At 39.5% G+C, this 20,698-nt stretch overlaps 2 protein-coding genes and 2 long non-coding RNA genes across 5 annotated transcripts; 2 read left to right on the top strand and 2 right to left on the bottom strand.

Annotated features, from left to right (window-relative positions):
- Positions 1-78: 78 nt before the first annotated feature.
- LOC130169629 (uncharacterized) lies at positions 79-3,417 on the bottom strand. Its single transcript, XR_008827852.1, has 3 exons — positions 3,290-3,417; positions 1,763-1,821; positions 79-1,456 (listed from the first exon to the last, which is right to left on the bottom strand). It is a non-coding gene; the product is annotated as an uncharacterized LOC130169629 (long non-coding RNA).
- On the top strand, positions 3,348-7,661 carry LOC130169615 (zinc finger protein 319). The gene is given in 4 exon segments (XM_056376509.1): positions 3,348-3,523; positions 5,276-5,973; positions 5,975-6,005; positions 6,050-7,661. Coding segments are annotated over 3 exon segments (1,731 nt in total). The 5' UTR covers positions 3,348-3,523; positions 5,276-5,422; the 3' UTR covers positions 7,199-7,661.
- On the bottom strand, positions 7,600-10,786 carry LOC130169636 (uncharacterized). Its single transcript, XR_008827855.1, has 2 exons — positions 10,650-10,786; positions 7,600-10,094 (listed from the first exon to the last, which is right to left on the bottom strand). It is a non-coding gene; the product is annotated as an uncharacterized LOC130169636 (long non-coding RNA).
- On the top strand, positions 10,717-20,413 carry LOC130169603 (casein kinase II subunit alpha'-like). 2 transcript variants are annotated; one of them, XM_056376487.1, is made up of 13 exons: positions 10,718-10,925; positions 12,457-12,833; positions 13,738-13,849; positions 15,442-15,543; positions 15,718-15,768; positions 15,967-16,026; positions 16,129-16,212; positions 16,888-16,998; positions 17,105-17,206; positions 17,320-17,420; positions 18,511-18,659; positions 19,299-19,386; positions 19,930-20,413. In XM_056376487.1, exons 2-12 carry the CDS (start codon positions 12,727-12,729, stop codon positions 19,370-19,372), a joined length of 1,053 nt encoding a protein of 350 aa, XP_056232462.1. In that variant the 5' UTR covers positions 10,718-10,925; positions 12,457-12,726; the 3' UTR covers positions 19,373-19,386; positions 19,930-20,413. The 2 variants fall into 2 exon arrangements, with proteins under 2 accessions (XP_056232471.1, XP_056232462.1); XM_056376496.1 differs by lacking the exon at positions 15,718-15,768 and having other exon boundaries at positions 10,717-10,925.
- Positions 20,414-20,698: the final 285 nt, after the last annotated feature.

The raw sequence follows: 20,698 nt of genomic DNA, 5'->3' as shown, positions 1-20,698 counted from the left end.
GTGGTGAAGAAATCTACAGCTACAGCTACAGCTACTTGTACAACGACTGCAAACGACAGCTCAAGGTAGGGTCGGGCAATATGATGAAATATAACATGACCAGTGGTTGAAGAAGCACTCAGACATTTCAAAACCTTAGACTATATTACTAATTTGAGTCAAATTCAGGTAGCCATGATATGGAACTATGGGTAAGATATGAATAATAATTTCCCATATACACAATAAAACAGTGAAGGTATATGAATATGAACAATATGGGTAACTCAATACATACACCCACTACAGTAATAATAGAATACTATGATATATACCTACAGTGTGTATAGCTAAATGGAAAAGAAATTGAATAAACATCATTCCCTAAATCATACTTTTCCTTTAAATAACCCGAGTCAAACACAGAAACATAAATACAGTAAAAAAAAAACTTAACTTTTAATCTCTATGTTATGACTAAAAGCTTAAAAGGTTGAAGCCAAGCTTGAAATAAGTTTATATGAAGTGTTTCCACGTTTCCCCTCTTCAGGACTTGGGTAAGTACAATAAACTAAGAATCTTTTCACATAGTTTTCTGTATTTTGTTTTAAAATAAAATCTGAATACTTGACCGGGTTAGTAAAAGCAACACTGTCACATCCAACTGATGATTTTGTCTTTGAGACTGAACTTTACTTGCACTCATGTTTTCTTTTTGAATCAAGACGCAGTTGAAGTAGCATTAAGAGATGGAAAAAAGGGAAAAGGGATGAAGAATACAAACTGTAATGTAAGCAGTGAAAAAAGTTTAAATGTGAGTCATATTGTGTAAGTGAAGTTTTAAAGTCAAATTAACATAACATTTGGCATTACTTAGCCTAATCACACTCTACTGAGATTTACCGGAAACAGATGCACATAAAAAAAAAAATCCTTTAGTTTAGTAGTTACATGACAGCTGTGAGTGCACCCAATACAAAATAAATGTGCCACTTGTGCCTGGAGATTTCTGTTAGTTTAACACATTTTCAACCAAACGATTTGTTTTAATAACATAATTTCATGTCATGTTGAGTGGGAATATCTAGTACACATAACACAGAATTTGTGAGCTGTTTTTTCTATTTCTTAACAGAAAAAAAACTGTAATTCACACAAAAATACAAATTTCTTTGGCGCAAGCACATTTTTTCCACATGCACAAACTTGAATTTCTCATGCAGATTTATTTTACAGGTTTAAACCAATCAACAAGCTCAAAATCATTATGACCCGAATCTAAGTCCTCGACCTTATTTGAGTATGAGGTGTAGTAATACCCATGACATTTTTGGCAGCTCTTCACAATACAATATTGAAAAACAAATTTTACTTAAAATTAATTTCACTTACCATTATTAACTCAGTCAGGTGCCAGTTATGCAGGAAGCTCCCATCAGTTTCAAAGCAGTAGATACTGTGCTACTGTACAGGAATCCTGTTAAGATTTTAAAAGTTTTTCTTTAAGTTCAGTCAAACTCTAAAATGTTTTTGAAGCATTCTGATGTGTTTAACTCAAACTACTCTGTCTGTGAAGGAACATAAAACTCAATTGGCATATGAGTCTGTTTTTAAAGACGTTTGCTGCTAACTTAACATACATATCAGCATAAATCTATGACCATGGCTGTGTTAAACCTTAAATTACTTTACATCTTTACATTATGAAAATGAGAGCCTATTTCACCCTATGCCAAATTTTAACTGTCGCTTTTAGTGACAAATACGACGTCATTTGACTTACCATTTCTTGCTGGCTGTGGGGGACCATAAGGCACTCGCCTGAGGTGGATTCTTGCATCCCTGTGAAAACATGTATTAATACTAAATAAAATAAACTTTCCACTGCAGTACCAACAAGGACATTTTAAGCAGCTCAAAAAGCTCAAAAAAGGGCACCTCTATAGTTTGATGCTTTTGGCCTTATTGTGTCATTTTTAGTGCAAAAGCACAAGAAGTCTACAACTCTTTACTTTATATTCAGCATCTAAGTAAATTAAAATAAGGTAAAATGATATTTAAACTCAGTGCTTGAGTAAATATACTTGGTTATGTTCCACCACTGCTTTTATAATAAAATATATCACTGTTATATTTACTTAAATACTTTATAATACACTTTACTTTATTATACAAAATACATCAAGTTTTTCTTCAATATAGGATTACATTCACCCAGAACATCAAAGTGGTGTTTACTGTTGTTTTGTCAGACAAACATAATTAAAACCCTGCCCCCAGGATAAATAACAATTTACATCCAACAGCAATGAAACTGCCCCCTTTTGTTTTCCAATTAGGTTGAAACCTCAGAGGTTGTTAGATCGGGCTGCTGTGTTTAAAAATGATAATGAAAAGGTCCACCTTTAATTCAAGGAGTGTGTGAAGACTTCTACAGCTGAAACAAACAACAAAGTACATCTTAAATGGAAATTTTCTTTTCTTTATTTTGCATGTAACTCATTTTTTGATATATAAGATATAAAATGCTACTGGCCCCTGGGCCCAAAGAGTAAAGGCAAGGAGGGGTGGGGGAAATGTCTCCTTTAGATAGTTTATAATCTAGTTGTTTTGTGGCTCTTTTTTGTCGTTTTAAGTTTTATTATGGTACTGTTGAGTTATTTTATGGTCATTTTGCATCTCTTTGGACATTTTCCTTCTCTTTTTGGCTGTTTGCGTCACTTTGTAGACATTTTGAGTCTCTATGTGATGACTCTGTGGTTGTTTTAAGCCTCTTTGTGTTTGTTCTGCATCTCTTTTTCAGTTGTTTTACAACTCTTTGTAGTTGTTTCTAATCACTTTATGGTCTCTTTGAGCCTTTGAGGTCATGTTTTGACTGTTTTTTTGTTGTTTTAAGTTTTTCTGTTGTCACTCCTTGTCACCTTGTGATCGTTTTGACATTGTGTAGTCATTTAGTGTATATTTGTGGTTGTTTTGTGTCTTTTAACTGAGCTCTGATACTTGAAACAATAAATATCAAGAGTCACTTCATACAGGGGCTCTGCTGCAGGGACCCTTGACCCACTGGGCCTGTGCTCAGTTGGACTATTCGGTAATCCGTCCATGTTAATGAAGTGATTTTGTCTACAAATCGGTGAAAATGTCGGTTGCAGGTAAACTACCTACTCACTTCAGTGTTTACATTGATTGACTCGGTGAAACACTCCCCCCTACTGTTAAAACGAATAAATATCTTTGTAAATTTCTTAAGCTCGTATATTCCTTTGTATTTGTTTGAATCTTCTTCGAACAAACTCTGGGAGCAACCCACCTCGGGTTGTTTCTGGCTCCTCGGTGAAGCTCCGGCATGGAGCGGGTGTAGCATCAGCAGCACAGCGGCGGCAGTTCGCTGCGTGGCGGTTTCCGGTGTCCGTCCGTCTGTAGGAGGATGGCGTCCGGCTTCAACCGCATCCCCTCCACCGCCGGTCCTCCGAGTCTTAAATATACTAAAGGTTGTCGACCCCAGGCTGAAGCCGGCAGTGAAAATCATCGATAACATAATCGGGTAAGTTACCGCCAATTGTTTTTTTGTAAATGATGGTTTTTTGCGGATTTACGGGGCTAGGCTGCAGGAGGTTGATTTTCCCCTGCAGCTCCGGGGAGGCCTAGTTTGATTCGGGGTCCGTTTGCAGCGAAGGCTCGTATCAAACGTTAGACCAGTAAATGTTACTGTGGCCTTTCATAAAGCGGCTTTTCAACCGAAGCGAAGATAGCCTAAAGAGTGCGTCGCCTCAGTCGCCCTTGCCTTTTTATAGTTTAGCTACTATGTGCCGTTTACCGCACAAAAAGACCGGCGATTAATAATTACTCAAATAAGAGATAAATAGATATCTTCTCAAAGGGGGTCCAAGTGTTTAGTAGCGTTAGCTGTAGCCGTTAGCCGTTAGCTACGCTGCCGCAGCTGACAAGCTAACGTCTGATAGCAACATCCTGAAACCGAAACAGTTTCATGTACTACCTTGTAGAAATTTATATTTATATCTCCCCACCAAAAAACAAAGCTGGATAGACCAATCTGCATATTTTAAAGTCCTTTGCATCATCTAACGTTTGAAATACACATTTATATGAGACATTAGACCATTACGTACCCGATTTGCGTTTCAGGAAATAGACCGAGCCCGTTTCTTGGTTTTACACTGTTATTTTTGCAGGTTTCCTTCTATAAAGATGCTTTTGGTGTTTACATGTCACCGTATTATCTATCTTATAGATATTAGTATTACATAGTACTATGATATTTGTTTCATGAATAATCGAGGAACAAGTTTAAGGCCTCCCATGCTAACCTAGGTGGTTTGTTTCAGTTTTGGGCTGCAGCTATTGATTAGTTTTATCATTGATTAATCTCCTGATTATATGCACGATTAATTCATTCAGCCTTGGGTCATTAAAACATCAAAAATGATTAAAGACACCCATTGCTATATCTTAAAGTCCAACGTGATGTCCTCAAATGTATTATTTTATCCTATAAATTAGGATTCTAATTATCAATTGATTGTTTTCATCATTTAATTTGCAGATAATTTTTTTAAGTTAATCGAAACATCTAAATATTGTTTGATAAGTGCAACCCATCACTTTGCAAACACGAAGGTGACATCAGATGTTTTGACCAACAGAAAACTCAAAGATGTGTAGTGTACACTGATATATGACAAAGAAATCAGCAAATTCTGTAATTTTTAAAGGCTGGAATTAGTTATGTTTGGCCATTTTTCACTGGTTTTGCTATAAAAATTACTGAAATGATAAATTGATTTTGAAAATAACTATTTTTCTGTCAAGTGATGATTAATTGATAAATAATTTCCACAGTGCAGCCTGTCCAAAACCCCAAAATATAAAATATATAGTAATGTAACACCAAGAAGAGCAACGACTGCATTTCATCGTGAAAAATTACCTTAATGATTAATTAATCATGACAATAGTCGATGATTCATTTTCTTTCCAATTATTGCAGCTCTATTTGGTTTGTTTTTCTAACCACAACTTGACATTACATGTTATTCTGACAGTAAACCTTCTCTTGCTGAAATGAAGCCATTAAACAGAAATCTTGGCAGTTAGTGTTGCTGAACCTTACATTGCTATTTATAATGAATATGTTGGAAACCACTGTAGCTCATCAGCCCTGAACTTTTATATGAACTTGCAGCATTCGATTTAATCATTTGAAAATTATTTGATGTGCTTGATATTTACATGGTAATGTTGTTTACATTCTGTTTTTTTTTTTTTTTCCCTCCAGGTTTTCTCACCTATTACAAAGGAGGTGTGTGAAATCAGATATAGCACGCTGCTTCTCTCAGTGTGCTAGTTAGTATTTCTAAAACCACATCCACCCACTCCTTTTGGCGGTGAAAACCCCAACATCTCCTGAGCACTGAATCCCTACATGCGAAGTGGAAGGATGACGGAGGCGTGGCAGCAGCAGCAACATGCAGTGGCTCCACCCTCTGTTGTGCACACACTCCCTCAGGGGACCGACAACCCCCTGGGCTGCACTGTGTATGGAGTGGTCCTGCAGCCAGATACCTCCCTACAGCAGCCCCAGCATGGCCAGCAGCACTCTGTTCAAGCCCAGCAGCCCTCCTTACAGGTAGGGGGCGAGAGAGGGCACAAATGTGGAGCCTGTGGTCATGACATATCTCACCTGGCAAACCCTCATGAGCACCAGTGCATGGTGAGCCAGGACCGATCCTTCCAGTGTACGCAGTGCATGAAGATCTTCAGCCAGGCGACGGACCTGCTGGAACATCAGTGTGTGCAGGTGGAGCAAAAGCCTTTTGTGTGTGGTGTGTGTAAGATGGGCTTCTCGCTGCTCACCTCCTTGGCTCAGCATCACAACTCGCATGGCAATGGAAACAACCCGATGAAGTGCTCCATCTGTGAGAAAACCTATCGGCCAGGGTCTGGAAACGCCACTCCAACTTCTTCAGCTGCCAACCCCCAGCAGCCCTCCACCGGTGAGACCTCCGGTGGCGGTGCAGCAATCAGTGCCTCGTCTCCTCCTGCATTTGAGGCCTCAGCACCAGACAGGCCATATAAATGCTCAGTGTGCCATAAGGCCTTCCGGCATTTGTCAGAGCTGACCCGCCATGAGAGGGTACACACTGGTGAAAAGCCATATAAATGTGACACATGTGATAAAAGCTTCAGCCAATCCTCACATCTGGCACACCACCAGCGTACACACAGCTCTGAGCGGCCGTACAAATGTGCTGTGTGCGAGAAGAGCTTTAAGCACCGCTCTCACCTCGTACGGCACATGTACGCTCATTCGGGCGAGCACCTTTTCAAGTGCAATTTGTGTGAGATGCACTTTAAGGAGTCGTCTGAGCTTCTGCACCATCAGTGTCAGCCAGAAGGGGAGAGGCCTTTCCGCTGCGGTTCGTGCGGAAAGAGCTTCAAGCGGCCGTCTGACCTACGGCAACATGAACGCACCCACTCAGAGGAGCGACCTTTCCAGTGCGAGGAGTGCCAGATGAGCTTCAAACAGCAGTACGCTCTTGTACGCCACCGTCGCACTCATAAAAATCCTGCTGATCGCCCCTTCAAGTGTAACCTCTGCGATAAGGGATTCCTTCAGCCATCCCACCTGCTTTACCACCAGCAGGTTCATGGTATGGAAAGTCTGTTTAAATGTGCATCTTGCCAGAAGTCTTTCAGCCAATCAGGAGAACTGCTGAGGCACAAATGTGGTGGTGAAGTGGAGAAGCCCTATAAGTGTGATGTGTGTGGCAAAGGTTACAAAAAGAATTCGACACTGCAGCGCCACCAGAACTCTCACTGTACAGAGAAGCCGCTGAAATGCTCCCTGTGCGACAAGCGCTTTGTGTCGTCCTCCGAGTTCGTTCAGCACCGCTGCGACCCGACCCGTGAGAAGCCGCTGAAATGTCCCGACTGTGAAAAGCGCTTCCGGTACTCGTCGGAGCTGCAGCGCCATCGCCGAGTTCACACCGGGGAGAAGCCTTTCAAGTGCGCCAGCTGTGACAAGAGCTTCAAGCAACGCGAGCACCTGGCTAAGCACCAGAGTGTGCATTCGCGGGAGACACAGTTTAAGTGTGTGTGGTGTGGAGAGCGTTTTGTTGACCTCACAGCTTTGCAAGAGCACACGGTTCAGCACACTGCTGAGGGCGAGAGTTTCCCTGAAGCTCCCTGCATCCCATGAACTGCACTGCTCTTCAGTCCTGGGCAGCAAACGTGACATTTGCCCTCAAAGCAACATGTGCCAGACTCAGCTCTCCCATTTGTAGTTTATAACATGCACCCTTTAATTGTTTTATGAATTTTAGTATCTGTAAGACTCAATTCATCCTCATCCTTTATTGAGTAAAAGGCAAAACACCCTAAATCGACAGAGGGGATTGGGATCCCTCTTCTTCTTTTGGAACACATGGAAAAAACCAGAATGAAAAAGGCTTGTAAAGTAAAATGTGGGAAGATCTTGATTTTGTTTAGTACCGAGTGTGGGACCTTATTCTGTGGTTGCATGTGATTGTCTGTTTTGTAACTGTTGATTCTGTTGTTGAGAAGGATGGCAAGACCTTCCAGGCAGTCGTCAGATATGTGTGTGTTCATGTTAAGCTCCTCTGAAATCCATGTGCCTTTTTTTTTTTTTTTTTTTTTTTTAACCGATCACTCCTTTTGTGTTATTGTTAATTTCATGTCCAGTGTAGCTGAAACCCTCCCATCCGTATTCAGCGGCCGGCTTGTGCAGCAGTATATTTTCACATACTAGACCTTAGGTAGTATCATCTGTTTGTGCATGAATATTTATCACACTTTAATATCACTGTTGTATTATAGGTTTGGTTTATTTAGGGAAACATCCTAAGAAGAAGAAAAAAACAAGTGGATTTGTGAAAATGTATAGCCTGTGTCCTATGAAATCTGTGTTGTTGCATCTTTGTATTAAAACAAATGACATCTAGGTAACTAACCCATACCTATCATGTCATACAAACACTTGACATGTGCAATAGAACATGCACAATGTAATATTTATGACTACTGATTCATGGCATAGTCTACTCTGTTATATTATAGATTGTGTGTATACGCTTATGTAAACATTGAAAACTGTATAGTGCTTATGTTACATGCTTTTGTATTCACTATGAATGAGCTTGCTGTATTTTGCAAGCACTTTAGTTTCAGTTACAGATGGATTGTCACAAGGTTTTAACCCGACAAGACTTCAACGCATTATATTGCTCACTTGCCACAAACTAGCTGCATTAGTTACTGTGCGATAGATCTAACAAAAGTATTGTTATTTTTTATTTTTTATTGAAGAATTGGCCTTCTGATATCCTCACTGGATTTTAGCCTCCTCCTGGTCCACATCAGACATTCAGCAGATTAATCCAAGTAGCCTCAAAGTTGCGACTTATGTGTTGGTTTATACCAGGGATAAAGTAAAAATAATGTGTGTACTTTAGTTTAACGTGTGGATTTCTATATTCTGTACAATCTTTGCAGTATATTTAAAAGAAGGTTTTGGAGTTTAAAAATCGTGGATAAAGGGAATAATAGTGGGCAGACGGAGGGATGGGGAGGGGAGGGGAGGGTCTTCGGGGACTGTGTGCCATGGTTTAAGTCCTGGTGAGTCTGCTTCAAAACCTCCTGTGGGAGGATGAACGAGTGTAATGAAGCGTTGGATTTACACATATGGATATCAATATAGACTCCTGTTCATATTGTATACAGACAATTAAAATAAACCACCCTTATGAAAACGAAGGTGTACATTGTTTTCATCACAGCTAATTTTACTACATGTATTTTGTCTGTGGATTAAACTAAGGATTATTTTCATTACCAATTTGTCATTTTGTCCATAAAATGTCAAAACATTGTGAAAAATATGACATAATTTCAGAGTCTAAGATGGATGTTTTATACGTCTCAGAAAAACAATCCAAAACCCAAAGATATTCATTTTACAGTGATAATTAAATTAAAATGATTGATAGATTATCAAATAGTTACAGATATATTTCATTTCGTTTGTTTTTTCAGCTATAATTAAAATGTCTGCCGTTGTTGATAAACACATATAATAGTAAATTCACCGTAAACAGCATAAAACTAAAATATGCAGTAAATACAGTAGGTATAAGTGAACATCAGAGATGACCCAGATCTTGATCAGTTAAAGTACTTGTATCTGCTGTATCTGCTCTGACCACTTGTCTTAACACTGGATGGTTTTCACTGCAGGCTATTGTCAGCCACGGTTGTCAGTGGTGCGTGTGGTTTCATGACAGATTCATTACTAATGATAGACGGCACTTTTTCTGGCCTCAGCTAACATTTGGCTCTAATGGGAACTGCTGAGTATCTGCGCCAATAAGAAAAGCCCTACTTTTGGCAAGCTCTGACATACAGAACGGACTCTTAAAGGAGATGTCCACATTTTTTCAAGTCTGTTAAAACAAGAGATGCAAGAGACTTGATAATAAGCCTAATATCAAATGAATCCTTACCAAAATCTCTCTAAAAGCAGCTTCAATAGCATGAACAAGTAATAGTAAAGTGACTTCTGCAGTTAAACATTTAATAAGATTCTGTTCAGATGATTTTAGTTTGGTTTATGTCTTTATGGTCACAGTATCTCAAATTGAATTTGGTTTGGTTCACGTTTAGTGTACAAACAAATTTTGTCATTTTTTTTTATCATATATTAGTAAAGGTAATTATATTAAGATTAAATTATTGCATTCAAACCATGAATAATTGGTATTAAGGTCCAAAGTCAAGTCACCATCACACCGCTTTAACCAGCCTTGATTGTGGACACAAGGCAGGTTGAATCCACAGATTTATGCTGTTGATGTTAAATTCTGTCCCAACCATCTGCTGCCTCAGTAGAAATCCAGATTCTTCAGACCAGACTATGTCTTTCCAGTCTTCATCTGTCCAGTTTTGGTGAGCCTGTGTCCGCTGCAGCCTCAGGTTTCTGCTCTTATCTGACAGGAGTGGAACCTGAAGTTGTCTTCTGCTGATGTCGTCCGTCCATCTCAAGGTTTGATGTGTTGTTCATTCTGATGCTTTACTGCTCACTACAGTTGTAAAGAGTGGTTATCTGAGTTACCATAGGCTTTCTGTCATCTCCAACAAGTCTGACCTCTCTCCTCAACAAGGTGTTTCCCTCCACAGAACTGCTGCTCGCTGGATGTTTTTGCTTGTTTTTGTCTCCATTCTGAATAAAAACTCTAAAAGTCCTGCAGATCACATTTTTCCTCATTTTATGTTTTCCTTAACTGAAGCTCCTGAATTTTATCTGTATGATTTTATGCATTACGCTATTGCCACATGATTGGCTGATTGGATAACTGCACTAATAAACAATCTTAACATAAGTGATTTTGTTTAAAACTGTAGACTCAAACCCAATAAAACTCCTAATTTTTTTTTATTCAGGGATTTCAAGTATAGTGGAAAAGCTGGTCTACTACAACAAAAATGGTTTTAAAAGTACAATTGTACAATTGTATGTGTTCGTGTATTTTTTTTTTTTTTCAGTCTAATCGGTAATGCCTCAATCTACTCATCATAACTAACCTGTTGATAATTAATATAATTAATATATTAAAATGTATTTTTGTTGAACCCACCTGCCATTTATTGTTAGCGATTTCCAGGGTCGCTGAGTCTGCCGATTCACTTCCGGGGGATGGTTACTGCAAAAGGGAAGATCATCCTTCTTCTGCTAAACCACCACCTCTCTGACAACATTATTAAATCCCCGATTTTGCGGATTTTACTCACATTATCGGCAACTCCAGAACCGTTGGTGCCTCGTCGCGAAACGTCCCGCTAGTGCTAAGTGCTAACGGGCTAACGTTCATGTCGGGCGGACTTCCTCTGAGCTCCGGCGTTTCTACGACGAGGTTAGCCGGCTAACTTTAGCCCCGTAACTGATTTCCCATTTCACTAATCTCGACACTAATACAGACAATGCAGTGTACACATGTTTCTTGTTCAAAACAATACAACATCTCAGTATATAAATTTCTCTGCCTTGCTGCACGCGAACTTCAAGTTTTATCATTGTATGTGTTGCTAAGTAACCTCGGTCACCGTAACTACGGCTAGCTAGTTAGCGGTAGATTAAATGATCGCAAATGATGCTGAGGCTCCCAGATTGGATTAAATGTTGAGATAACTTGTCGGTAACCAGTAAGATTAATGTTTACTCGACTCGTCTAAAGTGTAAATACCAGCTGTGGGGCCGGTGGAAAAGGCCCCGCGGAGCCCGTGTCGTGACGGGCTCCATAAGTGTCTGTGGGCTTGGGGGCTTTGGGGAAACTGGTACTCACAGGGAAACAACATTTACCATGACACCAGCCAAGACATTTTAATGCTTTAGTCCAGGTTTGATGAGTCTTCATGTAGTGGTTTTAAGCTAGGTGGTCTGATGTGGTATGGATGGAGAGAATTGCCATTCCTTCATGTTTTCTCAAAGAGAATAAAATGACGGCTTCACAAACCTAAAAATGGGTCTTAAACAGTCTTTAGAGTCTATATGTTAATCTGGTCCAGGTTTGACAAGTCTAAGGACTGTGATTTTACTGCGGAGAAAGACCAGTGTGGTGTGTATTGTGAAAAAGCAGTGAAATCACCCCTTTCCGGTTTTCACTAAGAGAATAAAAAATTCAATGCTATGAAAAGGGGGGTTGGGATAAAATGGTTGTTGGGATATTAAATGAACAGCACAGGGACTAACTGGCAATTAAACTCCCCTGTATTGTTTATCTATGTTTATCTAATCCAGGTTAGACAACTGAAAGGGCAGTGTTTTTTTTATTTTTTTATGTTGACCTGGTCTAATGTGGTCTGAGTAGAGGAAATGCAGTGAAGAGTCTGTAGAGTCTCCATGTTAATCAAATCCATATTTGACATGTCTAAGTTTAGGGGCGTTTGGTCTGTACCTCTGATACGGTTTCATTGGAGGAAAAAGCATTGAAATTGTTAAAAAAAAATCTCTCAAATATAAAAAGGGGTTTTTGAAACACGGTTAGGGCCATACATGTAGTGCCGGTTTTCACACCTTTAAACAGCGTGACAACAGAGAGTCATACAGTACAGCAGCAAAAATTAGCCAATTAATTTATTAGTCAGTTGACAGGAAAAAAAGTAATATAAAAGTTTTAGTCTTGTCTTTATTTTTTAAGCAAACACACCTAAGTTTGTCTTGTTATAGCTTCACAAGTGTGAGGATTTGATGTTTTTTTTCTGGTCATATACCAAAAATAAACTATATATCTTTGGGGTTTGGACAGATGGTTGAAAAAAACATGCAATATATCACCTTGGGCTGTGGGAAATTTACTGTATATCAGAAGCCAACGTCAGCCTCGTTGTTATTGCATCCTTTATTTGAGTGCTCTGCCTCACCTCTTCTCTACCCTGTCTCTGCAGCTGGCGGGTCTTCATCCCATCCTGCCTAACATCCTACTCAGGGGCTTCACACACTCAGTCCTCGTAGCTTTGTCGGTCTGCACAACCGCTGCGTCAGACCGGCCTGACGCCTTTCATCAGAGGCCTCAAGCAGCCAAAGCCAATGGTAAGCACAGCACAGGGATCTTAGAGCCCCGTATTCTGGAGAGTGGGTGCGCTGCCTTCCAGTATCGAGCCAACAAGTATTCTGTGGGAGGGGAAGGTCCTCGACACGGAGCCTCAAAGCTAGCAATGCCCGGATCCACGCCGGCCAGCAGCAAGGCTCGGGTGTATACCGATGTCAACACACAGAAGAACAGAGAGTACTGGGACTACGATGCACACGTGCCAAACTGGAGGTACAGTTAAATGTGTGACATACGCAAAACATTACAGACCCAAGGGTGTTGACACGCTGCATTGATTTAGTCATCTATATGCTCAATTATAAAACGTAGCAAATATGAGGTGTTTGTATTCTTAGAATAGATCGTATGAGTTTCTGTTTAGGAGAGGACAGCATTTTGTGTTTAAAGGTACAAATGTAGTGAGTCAGTTTGACTGTTTGCTTTAAGAGTTTCACATATTGAAACTCTGTTGTGAAAACTGAACCAAAGCAATAAAATACTGCAAATCAATGTTTTACACACAGTGTCAACATTAATGTGCAGGTGAATAAACCTGATTAGTCAGTGGAGGCTACCTCAACAGAGAGACTGGAGTCCAGTGGGGTCCAAAAGACCTTGGAACTTGTGAAGGGTATTTTTCACTATCCTCTGACATCTTCTAGACTAAATGAATTGATTAATTGAAGAAAATAATTGATTCCTAGATAATTGAAATAATCACTAATTTCCTCCTTGTTATGTGTGCGGCATAAAATTCCCAAACGCAATGTCCTTTAGTGCTGCAACTAATGATTCTGATTAGTTTTATGATTAAACAATCATTTAAATATTCAAAATGTCAGAAAATATTGATAAATGCCTCCCTGAATTCACCAGAGCCCAGTGTCATATTTTCAATATGTTTTGTCTGATCAACCGCCCAAAACTCGGAGGTTCGATTCACAATTATATAATCAGAGAAATAATAAAATCATAAATGGCTTAAGTGAGTAATGTGTTATCAAAATTATTTGATGAATTGTTTTTTCATTGGTCATTTTAGGAGGTTATTGTTGTTTGCACATGTTCTTATGATTATGTTTAAAGTTCATTTACTCTTAAATTACTGCTGAATGTTTTCACTCTTTCTCCTCAGCAATCAAGACAACTATCAGCTGGTGCGCAAACTGGGGCGAGGGAAGTACAGTGAAGTGTTTGAGGCCATAAATGTGACCAACAATGAGAAGGTGGTGGTTAAAATCCTCAAGGTGAATCCCATACAGTATTTACCCGGGTTTCTTCCCTGTTTTTCTATGTGAGCTTGTCTTGCTCTCTCGTCTGCGATGTCCGTCTTCACCTCTTCATGGAGCTTTATTTGCAGTTCAAACTTGTTGTCCAGATGTAATGTTGGTGGTGATTTTAATCTATGTTTATATCCTCTCAGAGAACTGGATATGTAAACTGTATAAGTGCAGTTATGCATCCCAGCAGGTAGAGGTGCTCCTACTCACAGCAGGTCACTTTGCTGGTTCAGCTTCACGCTAACATGGGAGAAGTTTGTATCAGTCAGCCTTTCATCAAAGTCTTTGTTTAGTTGCAAAAGAGCAGAATGTCGGCACAGCAGAGCAGGAATTACCTTCTCATGTGATTAAATGAGGTGTGAATATGCATGTTCTTAAAATAATGGAAGTAGAAGGGGCTCATTAAGTATAGCTCATTATTTCAAATTAATGACAGAATAGACCAGGCCTTCCAAATCTTTGAACTTTTTTAAATGATTTTTTTTTTATCTAAAATTTTTAAATGATTTTTTTAAATTAAAAATCCTCTCTGGACATATTTTAAGACATGAAAATACTCAGCTTAGATAATTTGTGTCTGATGTTTTCTGCACAAAAAGTTGAATTAACTGACTAAAAACTCTAAAAATGGCCGCTCTTCCTTCTTCCTCATTGAAAAATCCAGAATCTGTGAATATGAAAAGAAAATAAATTTCAAAAGTTTTACGATCAGACACAAAATGTGTGTTTCCACTCTCGGTGTATGTGCACTGGAGGCTTCAAGTTTCCACATCACACTTGTGTAAGTTGCATACTGGACCACAGTTGGCTTTCAATGACAGTCGTTGTGATTTCACAAATCAAACTCTTGCGTACACATCTTTAAGATTCAATATGAGCACGGAGGAACTTTCCACCCTCAGCATCGCTCCAATGTCAAACTCTGCTCATGCATCATCTATTTTTGAGTGGAACGGGACATTAATGTTCTGAAACTCCTCACCACATGTTGGCGACATAATTTCTAGGTCACTGCAGTGATGTTAAAAAATGTGGGAATGTTCAGTCACTTTTATTATACCATTAGTTTTCAGTTTATTAGGTGCACCTAGCTAAAACTAATGCAGTCTACAACAGTCCTGCAGTAAATCTTCCTCTGTGAAGCTGATAATGTTCAGTTTTTATTGAAATAGTTATAGAGAGGTTTAGCATTTCTCTGGTTGTTCTACTTGTCTCTGTAGTCTTCTAACTGAGTTATGTGGCTTTCAAACAAGGTCACAGTAACTCATGAATTATATAAATAGGAATTTTAGATGCTGTAGAAATATGGTATAAAAGTCAATAAATTCAAGTTCCTTATAAATAATTGTCAGCCTTACTGTTTGTTTTCCTCCATTCTTCACCTGGTAAGACCATGAAGAAGATATTGAATTGTAGTGCAGTATTTAAAAGGTCTCAATAAGTGACCATTGCTAAAACCCCTGCATTACTGGGTGTTTTGTTTTTGTTTTATTTCATTTCATTTTCGATCTTCTGTTGAATGTGGATCGTTATGTTGAATTGCTTGTTTTCGTTCACAGCCCGTCAAGAAGAAGAAGATCAAAAGGGAAATCAAAATTCTTGAAAACCTGCGTGGGGGTACCAACATCATCCGGCTGGTCGACACGGTCAAAGACCCAGTGGTGAGTTAGACCAACAGTCAATGTGCTGCATGTCGGCTGCCAGCAGTGATAATCCAGTCATGCTTGTAAGTGTGTGTGTGTGTGTATGTGTGGGTGCGCGTGCGTGCAGTGATAATGATCTCCACCTACCTGCTGATCTCCTCAGTTAAGCCTTGTGTTGTCCTCTCTTTGCAGTCCAGAACACCAGCGCTTGTCTTTGAGTGCATCAATAACACAGATTTTAAGGTACCTAAGTTGTGGCTGACATCATACATGCAGAACTACCAGCAGATTTACCATCCATGCAAATGCATTGATATCCATTATTAATAACACGCATAACCCTCTAGTTAGTTTTGTACATGTAAAGAGTCTCATTTACATCATGTAACTAATGATTTATATGAACATTTTATACATGAATGTCTTTTATCTGTTTGACAGGAGCTTTACCAGAAGCTGACAGACTATGATATCCGTTACTACATGTATGAGCTGCTCAAGGTAAAAACATCTAGCTGTCATCATTTATCTAGTTGCTACCGTCACTAAAGGCAGAATGTTACAGGAATGAAGGTCTGAACACGTTCCTGTCTTCTCTTTAAGGCTCTGGACTACTGTCACAGTATGGGGATCATGCACAGGGACGTGAAGCCCCACAACGTGATGATCGACCACCAGCTGAGAAAGGTACAGCTCACACTCATTTTTTATTTAATTTATTTTTGCTTCAAATAGTTTAGCCAAGGTTGTTTATCAGTAACAGTTAAACTGTTGTCATAATGTCAGATTGTGACACTGTAAAGCAGTGATATATGATAGACTTAGTTACACTATGGTCTGTGGTCTGTAAGAATGAGTGAACAGGTTGAACAGGTGAAAACAAAGAGTCAGGCTAGCTGTTTCCCCCTGCTAACTATTTACTGGCTATAGCTTAACTGAATATGGGAATGATGTTTTCAATAACGTCTCGTCAAGAAAGCAAATAAGCAAATTTCCAAAGAATGCTGAACTATTCTTTAAGTGAAATAACTTTCAGTTGATGGGCTCCTGTATAAATAGAAAATTCCAACAATAATATGACTACAAATCAATATCACAATCACTATATATTTTATTTGATAATAAAATAATAACAAATCACAGCTATATTACCTTTTGAGTAATGTAGAATTATTTGTTTAAAGTTATTGTTTGAACTTTTCTTTCTTTAGAATAAAAAGTAGAACAGAGAGACGACCATGCAACCATTTAACTGGGTCAACAAAATTCACAAAATCCTGTCTTGGACCGTCTCCTTCCAGCCAGAAGCATTTACCTTGTCAATTAAACCAGATCAATGTGTGTTTTCTTTTTGTGTCACAGCTTCGTCTCATAGACTGGGGTTTGGCAGAATTTTACCATCCTGCTCAGGAATACAACGTCAGGGTGGCTTCCCGCTATTTCAAAGGCCCTGAGCTGCTAGTGGACTATCAGGTACCTGCTGTTACAGTTATTCTCTCTGCTCTGAATTTACTTAGGGGAAAAAAACACACACCTCCTTAAGGATGTGTTACAGTACAGTCTCTTGTCCTTTTTCCAGATGTATGACTATAGTTTGGACATGTGGAGTCTAGGCTGCATGTTGGCCAGCATGATCTTCCTGAAGGAACCGTTTTTTCATGGCCAGGACAACTATGATCAGGTAACGGCTCAGGAACAGAAAGAACACGTCACAATTAATTTGTTGTAATTATAATAGAATGCATCCTCAGCATGTAACTGACCTATTAAATGTGCATGTACGTTGTTTCCTAGCTGGTCCGCATCGCTAAGGTTCTGGGCACCGACGAGCTCTTCGGCTACCTGCACAAATATCACATAGAACTGGACACTCGCTTCAAAGACCTGCTGGGACAGTGAGTATCTGCAGAGGAGGGAAGAGTGATGAGTACTATCAGATAATGTTCACATCAACCTACAGAAATGAATTCAAATTTATTCAAAACGGCTGAAACTCAACCAATATAATATGTTAATATAATAATAATAAAAATTTAATATGCAAAGCTGCTGTTGTGAAGAGGGAGGTCCGTGTTAAGTCATAAAGGAGCCTGTTGTTGAGCAGCCAAACAGCTGCAGTGTGTTACTAACTGCTTCAGGTTGACACATTAGTTTTTCTTTATCAAGCTGGTTTTCTGAAAGACTTCAGATTTTTAGCATTTTTAGCATTTCACCATAGACCACCATTGTAAAAGAGACGCCTGTGCAACTGTTGACAGGTCACCTCCGGCTCTTACTCTTTGTATTGTATCTTTTCAGCCATGTGGTTTTAATCTTTGTAAAAGATAAAAGCCCAGAAAAGTTTTTTTTTTTCCCCTGAATGATCGAGCACTCTGCATGTGTTATTGCCGTGTCTCAAGAACAAGGATCCTTGCTGGGTTAAACGCTGTGCACGTGCAAAAATTAAAGGGAAAATATATACAATATACATACAATAAATGACACAAAGGTGTCATTTTCACACATCAAGATCTTGTGGTTTTGCATCACATTTATTGGTCTCTTGTTGGCCTTTCAAACTTAATTGTTTTGTTTTTAGTCGAGATCATGTTTTAAAACTTGCTGAACACCAATGTGTGCCTGCTAATAAAATTACTATTGAAATGTAGCCAGATGTAAGATGATGGAAATGTAAGAGTGACACTGTCAAGATGTCTGCTGTGAAAACTGGCTGTCATTGCTTTTGTAAATTACTTATTTTGAACAGTTGTATCTGTATTGTTGTTACTATACATTAGCTGTTATTGCACCAGTATTTATTAGCAGCTAAAGGAGGTTATTAAGTATGATTTCAACTTTTTTATTATGTCCAACCTGCTTTGACTGTCAGATTATCACCCTAAACATAGATCAGCACTGTGAACATGCTCTTATAAATAAGATATACATTAAATAAAGAGTATGTGCTAAGTTGACTCACATTAAATGTTGCTTGTTTACGTCCAGGCAAACACGGAAGCGCTGGGAGCAGTTCATCCAGTCAGAGAACCAGCACCTGGTGAGTCCAGAGGCTCTGGACCTGCTGGACAAGCTGCTGCGCTACGACCACCAGCAGAGGCTGACGGCAGCCGAGGCCATGCAGCACCCATACTTCTGTAAGTATCACCTGTACTCAGGGTGTCCGGCTGTCACAACGACTGCTAACATGTGTGCATGCTAACACGCTAACAGCCGGGAGAAGGAACTTATTGAAGCAGGTTCTAATCCTGTAAAAGCATAGCGAAAAACAAACTTCCTGTTTCATTTTGATGCATCCGAATGAAGTAGCTGTCAGAATATTTGCCCTCAATCTTGTCAATGGAATCGGCTTCCTGCAGAACGGTATAAAAAGAACAGTCACTAGTTCAGCTGTGTAAGGGTGTGGGAGTAGTATTAGTATGTACACAGCGGTCGAATGAGTCATATTCCGATTGCATTGAGGACATGGATGGATAACTGAACGGTACTGCAGCCTCTTTATGAAGTGACTGTAAATTGCTGGAGAGTCATTCAGACGACTACAACAGATGCAAATAGAGTAAAAATACATGCAAAATGACTCTTTTAATGAATGACCCTTAATGCCTGCACTCATGAGCCCAGTGTCTCCTAATCCATCCAGAGTGGAGCGTCAACGGTTCAGTCACCACGATAACACTTGTGTATTTGCTTCATTTACTTAAGACCTGTGTTTTAATTGTTTTATTGTGAGCTGTTGCAGATAAAGTGACAGTGACTGTGTCTTTGTCCCTCAGATCCTGTGGTGAAGGAACACGCTAATGCTAACACCGACAGCACAAAGGCAATAAGCAGCTCCAATGCAACATGATAACCAGAGAGCAGGTAACGGTCACAGCATAGACACTTTTTTTTTTTAAAAACACAGTTCTGTGTAAAAGTTTTAGGCAATAAAAGTGAAGTGATGACGCGATCAGGTGAGACCTCCCTGATGGTATTAGAATCTAAACATCTAAAGTACCTAAAACATTTGCACAGTATTGTACAGAGACTGAGTTGTCAGTTTATTAGGAACACCTAGTTAAAATGAATGCAGTCAAGTACAGTCCTGCAACAAATCCTCCTTCATGAACCTTAAAATGTCCAGTTTGTGTTGCAGTGTTTTTACCGATTCAACTGTGATCATTTTGGAGGATGTAGTTTGTGCGGCTGTTGAATTGTGTTACACTGACAGGTGTTTCTATTATTTTGTCCATCCCATTTCTATCAATGAGTGTAAATAGCAAACACCTGTCTGTATAATGCAACACAGTTCAACAGCAGCGCTCCTCACATTTCTATAATGAGAGTCTAACAGATGTGTTTGATTATTATCATCAATATTACTGTTAGTGTTTGATGATTCTGTTTTTTCCTCTGTCCACTCAGGAAGAATCTTTGTTACCTCAACTTGTGACCTTTTCGTGGCAGAAACCTCTGCCTCCACATCAACAGCCATACTGGAGTAAGATGTCAACTTTGCAGCATAAACAAACTCGCACGGATTAAACTTCTCCAAAAACAGAGCCCGGGGGAATCTGCGCTGCTTGGTCCAAGTCACAAATAAATCAGATCTGAAATCAGATCCGACCCCCACCCTCCTTCCTTCTCCTCCTCCTCTTCCTCTTTCTCTCCCTCTCCTTCCTCCTCCGCCTCCCAACATCACCCTCAACCTGTTTTTAAAATGAGCAAACTGACTGTTGGATCAGAATCAAGCCAGTGTCGTTGCTGTAAAGACATTTGTCGGTCATTGCGACGCTGTGGTGACCTGAGATCCAGTTCCAGGTTTTAGCACTGAGTGGCATGGAGGCTCTTTTCTGCTATGGATAGAACAAAAGCTATATTGAAAGAGAATAAACCGTTTTTATTTAAACATGTGTTGGACTTTTATTGCCACAGGAGCCACATGACCTTTTTGCCCCCTGGGCCCGTGTCTGGTAAGGTTCGGTAATCAGTTCACACAATTACTACAACTGTGCTTTTAATCGTGTTTTCATTTACATTTTTGGCAAACTGGCACCATTAACCGTGTGCCAAATGAGCTATTAGTTTGTCTTTACAGTGTACCAGTGTTTGTACAGAAAACTATCACTGTCACTTTGATACTGAAGTGGAGTAGTTAAGTGAACTCTGTTTATCCAGGTCTTCAGCGCTTGTT

This window comes from Seriola aureovittata, chromosome 1, assembly GCF_021018895.1.
Source record: "Seriola aureovittata isolate HTS-2021-v1 ecotype China chromosome 1, ASM2101889v1, whole genome shotgun sequence".
NCBI classification, from domain to species: domain Eukaryota; kingdom Metazoa; phylum Chordata; class Actinopteri; order Carangiformes; family Carangidae; genus Seriola; species Seriola aureovittata.
This window is presented reverse-complemented; position numbering and strand designations above follow the sequence as displayed.

What these genes read in the sequence shown, in the direction of transcription:
- LOC130169603 (XM_056376487.1), top strand. Translation starts at nt 12,727, where the DNA reads ATGCCCGGATCCACGCCGGCCAGCAGCAAGGCTCGGGTGTATACCGAT. An exon ending in ACACGGTCAAAGACCCAGTG is followed by an intron (nt 15,544 to 15,717) that starts GTGAGTTAGACC and finishes CTCTCTTTGCAG; the next exon opens with TCCAGAACACCAGCGCTTGT. An exon ending in TCAATAACACAGATTTTAAG is followed by an intron (nt 15,769 to 15,966) that starts GTACCTAAGTTG and finishes TCTGTTTGACAG; the next exon opens with GAGCTTTACCAGAAGCTGAC.